We start from the raw sequence: 17,418 nt of genomic DNA on the forward strand, positions 1-17,418 counted from the left end.
CCACTCCAATACCATGACTTTGTTGTCCTTAAGCCATTTTGCCACAACTTTGGAAGTATGCTTGGGGTCATTGTCCATTTGGAAGACCCATTTTCAACCAAGCGTTAACTTCCTGAACGATGTCTTGAGATGTTACTTCAATATACCCACATAATTTCCCCTCCACATGATGCACTCTATTTTGTGAAGTGCACCAGTACTTCACGGTTGGGATGGTGTTCTTCGGCTTGCAAGCCTCCCCCCTTTTCCTCCAAACATAACGATGGTCATTATGGTCAAACATTCCAACTAGACCGGAGGACATTTCTCCAAAAAGTACAATCTTTGTCCCCATGTGCAGTTGCAAACCGTAGTCTGTCTTTTTTTATGGCAGTTTTGGAGCAGTGGCTTCTTCCTTGCTTAGCGGCCTTTAAGGTTATGTCGATATAGGACTTGTTTTACTGTGGATATAGATACTTTTGTACCGGTTTCCTCCAGCATCTTCACAAGGTCCTTTGCTGTTGTTCTGGGATTGACTTGCACTTTTCGCACCAAAGTACGTTCATCTCTAGGAGCCAGAACGCGTCTCCTTCCTGAGCGGTAGGATGGCTGCATGGTCCCATGGTGTTTATACTTGCGTACTATTGTTTGTACAGATGAACGTGGTACCTTCAGGCGTTTGGAAATTGCTCCCAAGGATGAACCAGGGGGTCTACAATGTTTTTTCGGAGGTCTTGGCTGATTTATTTTGATTTTCCCATAATATCAAGCAAGGAGGCACTGAGTTTGAAGGTAGGCCTTGAAATACATCCACAGGTACACCTCCAATTGACTGAAATTATGTCAATTAGCCTATCAGAAGCTTCTAAAGCCATGACATAATTTTCTGGAATTTTTCAAGCTGTTTAAAGGCACAGTCAACTTAGTGTATGTAAACTTCCGGCCCACTAGAATTGTGACAGAGTGAATTATAAGTGAAATAATCTGTCTGTAAACATTTGTTGGAAAAATTACTTGTGTCACGCTCAAAGTAAATGTCCTAACTGATTTGCCAAAACTGTTTGTTAACAAGAAATTTGTGGAGTGGTTGAAAAACGATTTTAAGTGACTCCAACCTAAGTGTATGTAAACTTCAACTGTATGTATACTAGTGAAAGTAAAAGAAAGTGAGTTCGGAGTAGAAAGAAAGGAAATGGAAAAATTCATGTTACTCATGGTTTATCAATTGAAGTCAAGTGTAATGAGTATTGACAGTATAGTTCCTAATATGTTATTAGTAGCTTTCAGCAAGCACTCTAATAATGCAATATTTTAGTAATTTGAAGCGAAGGTTCTCATACAAGGTCACATGATGAATACGAGTGTTGACAGCATCTGCAGTCTATTGTTTGATATGATCCCATTACATGAAATTGTCCCAAATTGAATTAAACCGATCCAAAGAAATGGTCTGTGAAACTAAAAAAAGCTGATAATACAGCACAGGTTTCTTATTTGATCTCCCAGGGACAGAAAGTACAGAACTCAAGCCATACGTCAATGCAACAGGTCTAGACGACAAGATTACCAGTGAAAGAAACTTTTTCCTACATCCATCGTTTTTTGAATTTTCTAATGCTCCATGACTGTCCAGCTTTCATTTTTGCCCGTAAATGATTGGAGATTACCAAACAAAATGTGTTGGGTCTTCACGAAATGTATAGTAATCTAGACTTTAAAAATGCATTGAGACAATGATCTGTCATTAACATGCCACTCGCGCCGGTATAATACAAGGACAAACGGGGACCATACTGTATGCTACAAATTTAAGATGAATAAAGTTCATGTTTGCAGGATATCTCCCTTTCTGTAAATGTGTGTCCGTTTGTCCTAAATTGAGGATCGATTGATAGACTCAACGTGAAGTACCCTTTCATAGGGTTTCGGGCATGTCACAAAATGCACGTGTCACTGTCCCAGTAGCAATCGATTTCGGCTGTGGGGCAGTGAGAGTTAAATTAAGAACGGGGTCTATTTGACTCCATCCATAGTTTTATTCCATCGTTCTCATCCATGGCTATGCCATTGAACGCTTTGACGGAAGGGGGGGGGGGGGACATAGCCACGACCCAGTATACTGGACACCAGGGTGTCAAGAAGTGTTTGAGAAGTTTAAACAAACGCTGTGCGAAGTCCCCACTCTGGGAATACCAGATGTAAATAAGGAGTTTGAGATGATGGTACACGAGGATAAGGGACTACCACTCTACATTTGGGTTGGATCATTTATCAATAGTTCTGATTCGGATGGGAGGGAGAGAGCTGCCCCTGGACTGTGAAGCACAAAGGGAGGGGCGCGTGCGCTACTCAACAGCGATTGAAAGGTGAAAGAGAAACCGGTCTAGTCTATTTGACAATTTCTTGAATTACCTTATGGAATTCCCTATACTGTTCCAGGACAGAACCGTTATTTTAAAAGCATGAGAACCAGTTAATAACATTATTTTACATTCCGGGCATTTTTTAGTCCCACAACAACAACGCAACAAAGCGCCTATGCAAAAAGCTTTCACTCTGTCACTCACGAACAAAAGCAAAGCTACTCCTACACATTTCTGTGCCATCATTCATATTTTGTGCAGAGGTGTCATATGATTTCAGACTTGGCGATGTCATCATACAGGTTGTTTCTGAAACTAATAAAATCTTTGTAAGAATTAAGAGTCTAAATTTGAGGGTTTCCTCCCTGAGAGAGAAGGCCCTGTTGTACACTTGAGCTACTAACAAGCTACTCTGTCAGTGGTTATACCAACAACAATGATGTATGTAATGGTTAAGTTAGTCACCTGGAAGCTTAGCTAAATATGGTCTAACGGTTTATTGAATTGATTTGTAATTCAATTGATTTGTAATAATGACAATTACTCACTTGCCAAAATTGGTTTCCTAATTAACATACTTCTTTCAGAAATAAATAGTATAGTTTGATTACATTTTAGGGTATCTGAGGAGTAAATAGAAACGTATTTTGACTTGTTGAAACAAAGTTTAGGGGTAGATTTTTAGATTCCTTTCTCTGAAAGTTGAACGAGTGGATTACTCATATCGATGTCGCCAACTAAACTGACTTTCTGGGATGTAAAGAAGGATTTTATCTAACGACACTACATGTTATAGCTGGGACCCTTTGGATGACAAATCAGATGTGGGGCGCCGTCCTCAAACAATCGCATGGCATGTTTTCGCTGTAATAGCTAACGTAAATCGGACAGTGCTCTTAGATTAACAAGAATTGAAGCTTTCAGTTGATATCAGACACTTATAAATGTTTAAAATCCATAATATTTATGATTATTTATTGAATTACGCGCCCTCTAGTCTCACTGGAAGTTGTCCCGCTAGCGGGACCCCGATCCTTTTAACTGAGCAGTGAGTCAAGAAGCAGTGCGGCGGGCCTCCGGGTGGAGCAGTGGTCTAAGGCACTGCATCGCAGTGCTAGCTGTGCCACCAGAGACTCTGGGTTAGATATACTGGTAAAGTTACCAGATAGATGAAAAAAATCTACCAGCCACTCAGAATACTTACCAGTCATAATAACATCAAAAACTACAACAACAAAAAACTACTCGGTTTAGTTTTTCCAGGTTCACTCAAAATCTATTCTTTTTTTATTTAAAAAATATATATTTGATGTTCCAAGTCCATAACAATGATTAAAACCACATCAGGAGATCACTTTTGAGGCCAGGAGAAGAAAATAAAATATATTTGATGGTACTTGGCATCGCTAACTGGCTACACAAAGTGGTAGACAGGCATTCCCATGCAGTTCTCTTCAGAAAGTTACAAGAACTACAAATCGCTGGTGCATTCTTTACAATATTAAAGAATCTGTGCTCACTTTTTTCTCTAGGGCACTCAAACAATTGCACAGTGAAGCCTATCATTACAACAATTATTATCTGGGTGATTTTTTTCCACCCTGGTCGCACTGGTGCTTCCAAAATAAAATGTTAGGTCCCACAGCAAAATATCAAAGAACACCTAATAGAGCCCTGGTGATACCCGTCCTCCGTGACCCGTCTTCACACACCGGCTTTGTCTGGAGCTGGGAGGCTGGAAAGCACGTCTGGTTTATTCTAGTCTGTGAGGGAAGAGATGGGCCTCGGTGTACATGGGGTTGGGGTGGGTGTTGTACACTGCTCAAAAAAATAAAGGGAACACTTAAACAACACAATGTAACTCCAAGTCAATCACACTTCTGTGAAATCAAACAGTCCACTTAGGAAGCAACACTGATTGACAATACATTTCACATGCTGTTGTGCAAATGGAATAGACAACAGGTGGAAATTATAGGCAATTAGCAAGACACCCTCAATAAAGGTGTGGTTCTGCAAGTGATAACAACAGACCACTTCTCAGTTCCTATGCTTCCTGGCTGATGGAGACAGGCCAGTACATCAGGAGACGTGGAGGAGGCCGTAGAAGGCCAACAATCCAGCAGCAGGACCGCTACCTCCGCCTTTGTGCAAGGAGGAGCAGGAGGAGCACTGCCAGAGCCCTGCAAAATGACCTCCAGCAGGCCACAAATGTGCATGTGTCTGCTCAAACGGTCAGAAACAGACTCCATGAGGGTGGTATGAGGGCCCGACGTCCACAGACGGGGGTTGTGCTTACAGCCCAACACCGTGCAGGACATTTGGCATTTGCCAGAGAACACCAAGATTGGCAAATTCGCCACTGGCGCCCTGTGCTCTTCACAGATGAAAGCAGGTTCACACTGTGCACGTGACAGACGTGACAGAGTCTGGAGACGCCGTGGAGAACGTTCTGCTGCCTGCAACATCCTCCAGCATGACCAGTTTGGCGGTGGGTCAGTCATGGTGTGGGGTGGCATTTCTTTGGGGGGGCCGCACAGCGCTCGCCTGACTGCCATTAGGTACCGAGATGAGATCCTCAGACCCCTTGTGAGACCATATGCTGGTGCGGTTGGCCCTGGGTTCCTCCTAATGCAAGACAATGCTAGACCTCATGTGGCTGGAGTGTGTCAGCAGTTCCTGCAAGAGGAAGGCATTGATGCTATGGACTGGCCCGCCCGTTCCCCAGACCTGAATCCAATTGAGCACATCTGGGACATCATGTCTCGCTCCATCCACCAAGGCCACGTTGCACCACAGACTGTCCAGGAGTTGGCGGATGCTTTAGTCCAGGTCTGGGAGGAGATCCCTCAGGAGACCATCCGCCACCTCATCAGGAGCATGCCCAGGCACGTCATACAGGCACGTGGAGGCCACACACACTACTGAGCCTCATTTTGACTTGTTTTAAGGACATTACATCAAAGTTGGATCAGCCTGTAGTGTGGTTTTCCACTTTAATTTTGAGTGTGACTCCAAATCCAGACCTCCATGGGTTGATAAATTTGATTTCCATTGATAATTTGTGTGCGATTTTGTTGTCAGCACATTCAACTATGTAAAGAAAAAAGTATTTAATTAGAATATTTCATTCATTCAGATCTAGGATGTGTTATTTTAGTGTTCCCTTATTTTTTTTGAGCAGTGTATAACCTAGACTCTGTCTGGGGAATAAAGCCTTGTGCTTTACTTTTACTGATCATGGGACAGCTTTTATAACCGTGTGAGGGGATTTCAGCACCTCCCAGCATAGTGCCTACTAGGGTTGGGTGGTATTGACTTTTGGAATTTCATACCATTCCTGTACCATACCAGGGTATACGGTATTACCACACAATGGGCAATATTTCATTCAAATGTTTTATTTATTTATTTTTTATTTATTTTATTTTTTTACGCACAAAAAAAATATCTAGGCAGCGGGGATCTTGATCCAGGAGGGGATTGTCTCTTCTTTACCCAAGAAGCTTGATCTTGCAAGCTAGCAAGTCAGCAAACCAAATGCATAGCTGGAGCCCTAAGCTGGAGATCATTTATTTTGCAGATCTTAAGATAGTTAACTTATACTTCTCAGCAATGGCGTAGCACGCACCACTTTATGTTTGTGACAAAGATTTGACATGTAGAGTTCGAGAGGGAGCATAAAATAAAGAGAAGGCAAGAATATATCCTGAGGCAATAGAAAATCAAATGTGCAGCTTGATTGGTTATATGCTTTATGTCTGAATCCTGGGGAGATATTAGTCACATGCCACTATCAGCATAATCTCTGTAGAATGGATGGGGTGGGAAGGGGAGAGAGAAGGGACTAAGTGGAGGGGGGAGGATGGGATAGAAGATGGATAGATAGAGAGCTGAAGAAACAGGCCTCGGCAGGCCAGCCTGCTGCACTTCACACAGGAGATTAGAAATTCATCAGTCAGGAATCTGACCCATTTTAAATTCACAAAAGCAATGAGCTCAGGGGCGGACTGAGCATGTGCAGAATTCTCTCTCTGGGCTGAGGAGGGGGAAGGGCTGTGATAGCAGCATCTCCACGTTCTTGGTATGTGTGGGATCTGTGATTGTTATGACAGTCAATATAAAGACAGTGCATTCAGAAAGCATTCAGACCCCTTGACTTTTTCCACTTTCCACCTACCAGGCCTTCATGGTAGTGGCTAAACGGAAGCCATTTCTCAGTAAAAAGCACAACAGCCCACTTGGAGTTTGCCAAAAGGCACCAAAAGACTCTCAAACCATGAGAAACAAGATTCCCTGGTCTAATGAAACCAACATAGAACTCGTTGGCCTGAATGCCAAGCGTCAGGTCTGGAGGAAACCTGGCACCATCCCTACGGTGAAGCACGGTGGTGTCAGCATCATGCTGTGGGGATGTTTTTCAGCGGCAGGGACTGGGAGACTAGTCAGGATCGAGGCAAAGATTAAGGGAGCAAAGTAAAGAGAGATCCTTGAAGAAGTCCTGGGCACTCTGGAGCAGGTTCACCGAACAAATACCCTAAGCACACAGCCATGACAATGCAGGAGTGGCTTCAGGACAAGTCTCTGAATGTCCTTGAGTGGCTCAGCCAGAGCCCGGGACTTGAACCCGATCGAACATCCCTGGAGAGACCTGAAAATATCTGTCCAGCGACGCTCCCCATCCAACCTGAGAGCTTGAGAGGATCTGCAGAGAATAATGGGAGAAATTCGCTAAATACAGCTGTGCCAAGTTTGTAGTGTCATACCAAAGACACCAGGCTGTAATCGCTACCAAAGGTGCTTCAACAAAGTACTGAGTAAAGGGGCTGAATAGTTATTTAAATGCAATATCTGTTATTAATTTGTAATAAATGTTTGCTTTGTCATTACGGGGTAGTGTGTGTAGATGGATTAAATTATTTTCCTTCATCAAATTTTAGAAAAAGGCTGTAACGTAACAAAATGTGGAAAGTCAAGGGGTCTGAATACTTTCCGAATGCACTGTATATGGTCATGTTTTTTTATATACAGGGTAAAGTGGAGAAGTGTCTGATGTGGAGCAGAAAGTTTATTTATTTATTTCTTCTGCATTAACGCGAGACACATTACTAGCTTACACGTGTAAATAGGCAAAAATGACAAATTAGTGGGTGATTTTCTTCAACTTTAAGTTGTAATTTAACATCATGACCTTCAAGACAAAACATGCAACACAGCTCTGTGTGACTGTACAAGTAAAGGATAAACACATTGTGAAACACTTGTCAAACCAATACCACAATGAGGAAGAACACATTCTTTACATAAAAATAAATTAAAAAAACATCACAAAATGAGGAAGTGTGGGGCCACCTTAGCGCCCTTCCTCTGACCAGAAAGAATCCAAACAATTAAAAGGGAAAAAAGCTGTGGCTATGACCAGGGAGGAAATCACTCTGGCTGTGGGCCACGAGATTCTACTGGAACGTGAACAGTCACCGGTGTTGTGGTGGCATAGACCCATGTAGTAGGTACTAAACGGTCAATATGAACACATTGTCAAATTCCATTTAAAAAGCTTTGCTGCATTGTGCACTAATGAAGATAACCCTTATATTCAGGAAGAGGTCCATCCTGCTCGAAAATATATTGTTGTCCCTAGGGCTGGGACAATACCAGAATATTTTTTCCATGGCAAAAATGAAAACATGAAGCAGGCCACACACTCTGGTTCTTTAAAAACCTGCGGTATGTAAAATAGTGTGCTATAGCCTGGAAAATAAATCCATTTGACTCTGGATGACAAAATAATGACGTTTGTTTCCGACATTAGGGATGTTTTTCTAAACAAGTTAAATCCCCTGTGTTTTGTTTCCTTGTCACAATATTGGTATTGTCCCAACCCTAGTCAGCTCTGTAACATTGCTATTGGCAACGGGCTAGATCTCAAAGAGGAAATGCCAGGAACTCGACTAACGAGATAAGGCCTATAATAAATACAAAGGTGAGGGTTCGGAAGAACAAACGAGACATTGCACTAGTGTACTAAACTAATATCAGGAGGATTATTAGCAACTATTTTACAACAGATATTTGATACGGCTTTGAGATACAGTACGCGCATTGGCCATTGCGATTGCATAGGCCTCATTGGGCGGTAGGCTACAACTGCAATTACATTTATCAATAGACGGCTACTAGCAGTGGGTATAATATTTAGAGTTGGCAATCTAGCTCATGTTTTTTTAGTTTCCACTTACTCAGTTGGTGAATTACCCCCTAATAAATTAGCCTATGATATCAGTGCACGTAAAGTTGCATGTAAATTTGCATCACCAGAGCACGGCAATGTGAAGGGACACGCTGGGATGACTGTGACTGATTTAAAACACCCGAGGGTGTGTCACCGGTGACACACAGTTTATGTCCAAATGCCCTGAATGTGACTCAGACCGCATGACAGTACCACAGTCACAGGAAGGAAAGATAGGTAGGTAGACTTATGGGCCTAGACCTCAGTAGTCATGAAGAGAGGGATTTGAGGATACAAGTTTATTAAATAGATAGTATTGAGATGCAGGTAGCCTAGTAGTTAGTGTTGGGCCAGTAAACGAAAGGCCTAGTTAAATAAAGGTTAAACCAATTAAAAATGTAAAAGCCCATGCTCTTACCTGCAGCTCACACCATGCCACCTCTACTGTGGTCTCTGTGTCCAGGCCCTTGTAGACAGTCTTGAAGGAACCACGTCCAATCTCAATGTCAAACTTGAGGAAACGCCCATCCGGCGACGTTCCCACCGCTTTCGTCTCTGCTTCCTCGATGTCATCCTGCACCTTCTTCTCAGCCTCTCTCTGTTCAGCCTCCACCCGGGCTTTCTCCTTCTCTTCCTCCCCCTCTTCCCTCTCTTTCACTTCACCGCCACTCCCAGGTTCTGTCGTTTGGCTTGGCGGTTGGGCAGCTAGACTGTATGCTGGCTGAGTCACTACCGCTTCCCCATCACAGATATCTTGTACTACGGCAGCCTCCTGCTCTACAGACACATCTACCTTCACTTCTCCTCCTTCACTCTCCGTCACAGTCACACGGGGTGCAGGTCTTGGGGTGGGGGGTGGACCAGCAGGATGGGACACATCTTGCACGGGGGGTACAATGGGCGCGAAGATAGGGATTGTACTGGGTAAGGGGAGGTCGAGGGCGGTGGCATTAGAGTCGCTGATGACGCTGCGGCGGAAGAATGGTCGATATTCGGCGGTGCAGCGATCGCGCTCCATGGTGTGGTGGCGGTGCCTCACCTCCACTGCCACCCTTTCACCAACAAGTGAGTCCGAGCCAGATCCGTTGTTTACGTTGCCATTACCACTCTTGGAAAGGGGAGCCAGGAACTTCACCATCTTGTCGTTGGGCTTTTCCGACATCCCACCACTCAACGCGAGAGTGAGCGGATACGATTCAACAGAGAAAAGGGAAGTCAAACTTCCTCCATACAGATTTTGGAATGAAACAAATCTGTTTTTTTTTTGTTTGTTTTTTTAAATCAGACTGCCACTAAACAGGAGCTTGTTTTGCAGATCTCCCCTCTCCTATTCCTAGCTGTGTGCTTGTTGCTTTAAAACAGTCTGCAGGTGTACAGGGCTCCGCGTCTGGATGGAGGGTGTTCTTTTGTAGATGGAAATTAACAGAACACCGAACAGGAAAATCTGATGCTGATACAAAAGACCCTTTAGATACACACCATCCATGCTGCAAGAAACCAGGTACAACCGCGATCCATCATAAGGAGCCACCAGGGTGGGGGAAAGAGCTAGACTCTGCTCCAGGCACTGAGCTTCACTGCAGGCAACGACAGGCCACACACTGCCAGCTGAGATCAAGTGTCACTGCAGGGGGAAAGAAGCAGGGAGAGATGAGATCAGCATAACAAAATTCAGGGGGGAAAGAGAAAACTGGTTTAAGGGAAGGCGAGGTGAGGGTTTGGTCAGAAAATCTAGAATTCCTGACTTATCAGGCCAAATTCCCACAATGAGTGCAAAGAGGTTTGAGGAATGTCTGTTTAAAAAAAGTTGTTAAGAAGCAGTACATTACAGAGTGAATATCTGTAGCTACCTTGTTGTGGTGGTCAAGTGGCAGACAGTTATCTCAAGCTTTACAGTACACAGCAGAGTAACAGTGATTCAACTAGGTAACTAAATATCACAATATTTACACATAATACGACAGTAGCTTCATTGGCTTGAACGTTGTAGTCGACTGCATTCAACGTCAACAGCAGCTTTGAAACACTACAATGTTTTATGCAACCCTCTGTCCTAGTTATGTCACACTGTTATGGGTCTAAACCACATTGATTAAACCCCCTAGAGTCGATTGACACACCGGTGCCTCACAAAGTGACGTCATTTTGAATAGCTCCCTGTGTGTTTATGCTAGAGACTTACTGTTTGTTGTAGTGGCTGCAACTCAAGGCCCTCTTTCCGCCGATATAAAGTTTACGCCTATTCCATAACATGGGAGCTTGTGAAAGTGGCCTTTTCCTACACGAGGATCCAGACGAGAAAATTGTCACGAAACCGTCTGTAAAACCCGAACCGTCTGAGCTACAAACTAATATGTGACAGTGTCGGTTGTTTGGCTGTACGACAACAATCGTCTCAACTCTGTCACTGACTTTGTCATTTTGAGGAGGTCATCTCACAAAACCGACTGTCCAGACCGAAACGTCAGAGCTACACACCAATATCGAAAGGGGAGACTCACAAACAAAGGTGTTGGTTGTTCTGCTCTAAGACACACACAATCTTCAGGGGAGTAAGAACGGGCTGTAAAACATGCATAGGGGGTAAAATGTGGCAAAAATAATATGACCAAACATGGGTGTACATTTATTTTTTCTAAGTTATTTTCCCACTCAGATATAGATCTCACTTCAAAACCTTGTTCCTTATTATTTATTTACTTTCTGTTTTGTCATTGTGTTATTCAATACATTTCTATGGGCTATAGCAGTAAATGCCAAATTCAATATTTTATCAGTTATTTTGTTTGTTTGTTTGTTTATTTGTTTGTTTGTTTGTTTGTTTGTGTGTATATATATATATAATCTCACACACAACAAAAATATAAATGCAACATGCAACAATTTCAAAGAGTTACAGTTCATATACAGAAAATTGGTCAATTTAAATTAATTCATTGGATTTCACATGACTGGGAATACAGACATGGATTTCACATGACTGGGAATACAGACATGCATCTGTTGGTCACATACCTTGTGACCAACAGAGAACCAGTCAGTGGATCAGAAAACCAGTCAGTATCTGGTGTGACCACCATTTGCCTCATGTAGCGCGACACATCTTCGCATAGAGTTGATCAGGCTGTTGATTGTGGCCTGTGGAATGTTGTCCCACTCCTCTTCAATGGCTATGCGAAGTCGCTGGATATTGCCGGGAACTGGAACACACTGTTGTACACGTCGATCCAGAGCATCCCAAACATGCGCAACAGTGTGACATGTCTGCTGAGTACACAGGCCATGGAAGAACTGGGACATTTTCAGCTTCCAGGAATTGTATACAGATCCTTGCAACATGGGGTCGTGCATTCTCATGCATGAGGTGATGGTGGGGGATGAATGTCAAGACAATGGGGCTCAGGATCTCACTACGGTATCTCTGTGCATTCAAATTGCCATTGATAAAATGCAATTATGTTGGTTGTCCGTAGCTTATGCCTGCCCATACCATAACCCTACCGCCACCATGGGCATTCTGTTCACAACGTTGACATCAGCAAACCGCTCGCCCACACACCTGGTTTGCAGTTGTGAGGCGTTTGGACATACTGCCAAATTCTCAAAAATTATGTTGGAGGCGGCTTATGGTAGAAAATTAACATTAAATTCTCTGGTAACAGCTCTGGTGGACATTCCTGCAGTCAGCATGCCAATTGCACACTCTTGAAACATCTGTGGCATCTGTTGTGTGACAAAACTGGACATTTTAAAGTGGTCTTCAGTTGTCCCCAGCACAACATGCACCTGTGATCATGCTGTTTAATCAGCTTCTTGATGTACCACTGTAACGGATGTGAAACGGCTAGCTAGTTAGAGGTGGTGCGTGCTAAATAGCGTTTCAATCGGTGACGTCACTTGCTCTGAGACCTTGAAGTAGTGGCTCCCCTTGCTCTCGCTTTTGTGGAGCGATGGGTAACGATGCTTCGTGAGTGACTGTTGATGTGTGCAGAGGGTCCCTGGTTCGCGCCCGGGTATGGGCGAGGGGACGGTCTAACGTTACACCACACCTGACAAGTGGATTTTGGCAAAGGAGAAATACTCACTTTTTATTTTGCCTTTATTTAACTAGGCAAGTCTGTTAAGAACAAATTCTTATTTTCAATGATGGCCTAGGAACAGTGGGTTAACTGCCTTGTTCAGGGGCAGAACAGATTTTTACCTTGTCAGCTTGGAATTTGATCTTGCAAACTTTCAGTTACAAATCCAACGCTCTAACCACTAGGCTACCTGCTGCCCACTAACAAGGATGTTAACAAATTTGTGCACAAAATTAGAACAACCTTTTGGTGCGTATTGAACATTTCTGGGATCTTTTTGGGTTCAGAGTTTGATAAATCAGAGAAGTGAAAGATTACTTCTTAGCTGTTCATTTTCTCAAACTCTAAAGTAACAACCTTGATTATAGCTTAAAACATTTCACTTTCACGAGGTTGGGAATAATAACGTGTTCAACTAGTTATGACGTTATTATTCCCAACCTCGTGAAAGTTTAATGTTTTAATTTCCCTAAAAGCAACTTGATATTAAAGGAGTGCCTTTGATTTTACGGCCTACACATGCGCAGTTCGGCCGAGACGACACCTATTTATATTCGAGTTTAGCGAGCCAACGTCGCCTGCAATCAAAGATGTTACAATTGTGATTGGGGATTTATATTGGATTAACAGTTTTAGCCTAACTTTTTCTCTATTTTCCCCTAAAATGACATACTCAAATCCAACTGCCTGTAGCCCAGGCCCTGAAGCAAGAATATGCATATTCTTGGTACCATTTGAAAGGAAACACTTTGAAGTTTTGGGAAATTTGAATTGAATGTAGGAGAATATAACACAATAGATCTGGTAAAAGAAAATACAAAGAAAAAAAACAACCGTTACAAAAATAAATATGTATCGTCTTTTTATTTATTTTTCTGTAGTCTTTCGACAAACGTTAGCTACTAGTTAGTTAGCTCACCATCATTCCATGGCGACTGCGCAGTTAGTTAGCTAGTATTATTAACTTACCTAAAAAATGAGTGATAGAAATATAAAGTTTCTAAACCCAAAGCCGCAACATTGCAAGACCTCCGGGAATGCTTGAGAAACAGACCAACCAAACCAGAGAAGTGAACAATTCTTACTTGGTTGTTAATTTTCTCAAAATCTAAAGGCGCAACCCTAGATTGAAGCAAATGTCTTAAGTGGTTTAACATCTTATTCCTCCAACCTCGTGAAACTGACCAACTGGCACGTTTTCATTTTCGTAAAAAAATTACTTTATATCACAGGAGTGCCTTTGAGTTGACAGCCTGCACATGCGCAGTTCGGCGCGAGACGACCGTTAGACCCGACGACGTGTTTCTACGCATGAGCTAAGGTAGCCAAGGTCCCCATGGTATCGCCAACTAGTGTGGTCGGAGAAGCAGTTAGCCTACCTTCACACTGTACTGTCTTTGGAAATATCTCATAGTTAACTAACTACTTTAAGTTACCGAGCTACGATGGCGACTAGCAACTTAACAGTTAGCTACCCCAACTTGATAAAATAACAATTGATTAACGTTTGTCAAATTACATTATCGTGAAATCGAAACGATAACTAACACAAAACAATAATAATAATACAAAGTCAAAAAACGAACATGAGATTTGGCACTTGACTGTTTGAAATCTGTCTGATTCGCGTTGGCTAGCTGGAGCGAGAGTTCTTTGTTAGCCCATCTCCGCATAGAACATCGAAGGACAGTTCCGCGTTGCCAAAACTGCGATTTCTCTCCCGCTCATAGAATGCTAATACTAATAGAAATACGTTAATCTGTCGTTTCATTTACCGTTGTGTGGTCAAGTTTCCATCCATAAGTAGCCATCAAGCTGTGAGAAAACTCCGAGACGTTTGTTTACCCAAGAAGGTCCTTGCCAAAGGAGCCGGTTGGAGCCTTCCAAACACAAACAGGCTGCGTTGATTCTTCTTCTTTGGGTTTATTGGCGAACTACACGGAAACATGTACATTGTCACCACCAACTGGACAGGGGTGAAAAATTCACTAAAGAAAAGTAAATTCCACTGTCTCCAGGAAAAATCAAATGAACATTATTCCACACAAACTACGAAACAAAAACGGTGTGTGTGTGTATATATGTGTGTGTGTGTGTGGGCCAGTGACATTTAAAAAAAAAATTGATTTCATTTTAAATGTAAGCTGTATCACAACAAAATGTGGAAAAGTCAAATGGTCTGAATAGTTTCTGAAGGCACTGTTCATCATTGGTTACTGACTCGAATATGTACGGTGCCTTCAGAAACTATTCAGATCCTTTGACTTTTTCCACATTTTGTTGTGATACAGCTTAAATTTAAAATGATATATATATATATATATATTTTAATTGTCACTGGCCCATACACACACAATACCCCATAATGTCAAAGTGGAATTTATGTTTCTTTCATGAAAAGCTGAAATGTCTTTAGTCAATAAGTATTCAACCCCTTTGTTCTGGCATGCCAAAATACCTTCAAGAGTAAATATGTGCTTAGCAAGTCACATAATCAGCTGATTGGACTGTGTGCAATAATAGTGTTTAAAATGTTTTTTTAGTGACTACCTCATCTCTGTCGAGCAGTACATTTCAAACACAGATTCAACCATAAAGACCAGGGAGGTTTTCCAATGCCTCGCAAAGAAGGGCACCTATTGGTAGATTGGTTAAAAACAATTGGGGATTGATCAACAACTTTGTAGTTATTCCACAATTCTAACCTAATTGACAGAGTGAAAAGGAAGCCTGTAAAGAATACAAATATTCCAAAACATGCATCCTGTTTGCAACAAGGCACTAAAGTAATACTGCAAAAAAATGCAGAAAGGACTTAACTTTTTGTCCTGAAAACAAAGTGTAATGATTGGGGCAAATCCATTACAACACATTACTGAGTACCACTCTCCATATTTTCAAGCATAGTGTATGCTGCATCACGTTATGGGTATGCTTGTAATTGTTAAGGACTGAGGAGTTTTCAGGATAAAAAATAAATGGAATGAAGCTAAGCACAGGCAAAACAATCCAAGTGTGGAACGCTCTTAGAGACAGACTTACCCATAAAAACTCACAGCTGTAATCGCTGCCAAAGTTGCTTCCACAAAGTATTGTATGTACATTTTATATTTCTACTTATCTAAAAAATATATTTCCTTATTTCATTTTCAATACATTTGCAAAAACATGTTTTCACTGTCACCCATCAACCAATAGGTGCCCTTCTTTGCAAAAAAAATCTAAATTGATTTCATTTTAAATTCAGGGTGTAACACAACAAAATGTGTAAAAAGTCAAGGGGTCTGAATACTTTCTGAAGCCACTGTACATCATTGGTACTGACTCGTGTGGTCCCACCCTGTCAAGCCTGAGCAGGGGATTTTAGGTTTCAAATGACTGAAGGAGCGGGAATAAATATATATATCGTTTTTTTTTCTTTTTTTCGTAGTTTGTGTGGAATAATGTTAATTTGATCTTTCCTGTAGACAGTGGAATTTACTTTTCTTTAGTGAATTTTTCACACCTGTTGGTGGCGACAATACACATTTTTGCATGTAGTTCTCCAATAAACCCAAAGAAGAAGAATCAAGGCTGCCTTTCTGTGTTTAGAAGGCACCAATCCTCTCCTTGGCAAGGACCTAGTATGTGTAGATAGGTGAGAAAAAAATAGAGTACATTTAATCCATTTTTAATTCAGGTATGAAAACTTTCTGAAGTTCGGAAAGTATTCAGACCCCTTGACTTTTTCTACATTTTGTTACCTTATAGCCAGCCTTATTCTAAAATGTAGTAAATAAAAAATATCCTCAGCAATCTATGCACAATACCTCATAATGACAAAGAGAATGCAGTTTTTTTTGCAAATGTATTAAAAATTAAAAACTGAAATACCTTATTTACATAAGTTTTCAGACCCTTTGCTATGAGAATCGAAATTGAGCTCAGGTGCATCCTTTTTCCATTGATCATCCTTGAGATGTTTTTACAACTTAATTGGAGTACACCTGTGGTAAATTCAATTGATTGGACATTATTTGTAAAGGCACACACCTGTCTATATAAGGTCTCACAGTTGACAGTGCATGTTGGAGCAAAAACCAAGCCATGAGGTCGAAGGAATTGTCTCTAGAGCTCCAAGACAGGATTGTGTTGAGGCACAGATCTGGGGAAGGGTACCAAAAAATGTCTGCAGCATTGAAGATCCCCCAAGAACACAGTAGCCTCCATCATTCTTAAATGGGAGAATGTTGGAACCACCAAGACTCTTCCTAGAGCTGGCCACCTACCCAAACTGAGCCATTGGGGAAGAAGGGCCTTGTTCAGGAAGGTGACCAAGAACCCGATGGTCACTCTGACAGAGCTCTAGAGTTCCTCTGTGGAGATGGGAGAACCTTCCAGAAGGACAACCATCTCTGCGGCACTCCACCAATAAGACCTTTATGGTAGAATGGCCAGATGGAAGCCACTCCTCAGTAAAAGAAACATGACAGCCCACTTGGAATTGGCCAAAAGGCAGCTAAAGACAACTAAGACCACGAGAAACAAGATTCACTGGTCTGATGAAACCAACATTGAAATCTTTGGCCTGAATGCCTGGAGGTAACCTGCCACCATCCCTATGGAACATTTCTGGGATCATTTATTTCAGCTCATGAAACATGTTATGTTTATATTTTTGTTCAGTGTAGTTCAGCTGCAGAAACAATGATGTCAATCTTTCTTGAACACTTTTCAATTTGTGCAGTGCCATTTATCACCATTGCTATAAAAGCGACAAAGTCCA

At 42.0% G+C, this 17,418-nt stretch overlaps 1 protein-coding gene across 2 annotated transcripts in view; it reads right to left on the reverse strand.

Moving 5' to 3' along the window:
• Positions 1-14,591, reverse strand: part of LOC110522050 (serine/threonine-protein kinase WNK1) — a 51,916-nt gene extending 37,325 nt beyond the window's left edge. For both annotated transcript variants that reach the window (XM_036976806.2, XM_036976802.2), the window contains exons 1-2: positions 14,429-14,591; positions 8,993-10,198 (exon numbers count right to left, since the gene is read on the reverse strand). In XM_036976806.2, the coding sequence (XP_036832701.2) occupies positions 8,993-9,736 (744 nt within the window). In that variant the 5' untranslated portion in view covers positions 9,737-10,198; positions 14,429-14,591. The remainder of the gene's footprint in view (positions 1-8,992; positions 10,199-14,428) is intronic.
• Between the last annotated feature and the right edge of the window lie 2,827 nt (positions 14,592-17,418).

Source organism: Oncorhynchus mykiss, chromosome 1, assembly GCF_057628025.1.
Source record: "Oncorhynchus mykiss isolate SJ-2025 chromosome 1, ASM5762802v1, whole genome shotgun sequence".
NCBI lineage: Eukaryota > Metazoa > Chordata > Actinopteri > Salmoniformes > Salmonidae > Oncorhynchus > Oncorhynchus mykiss.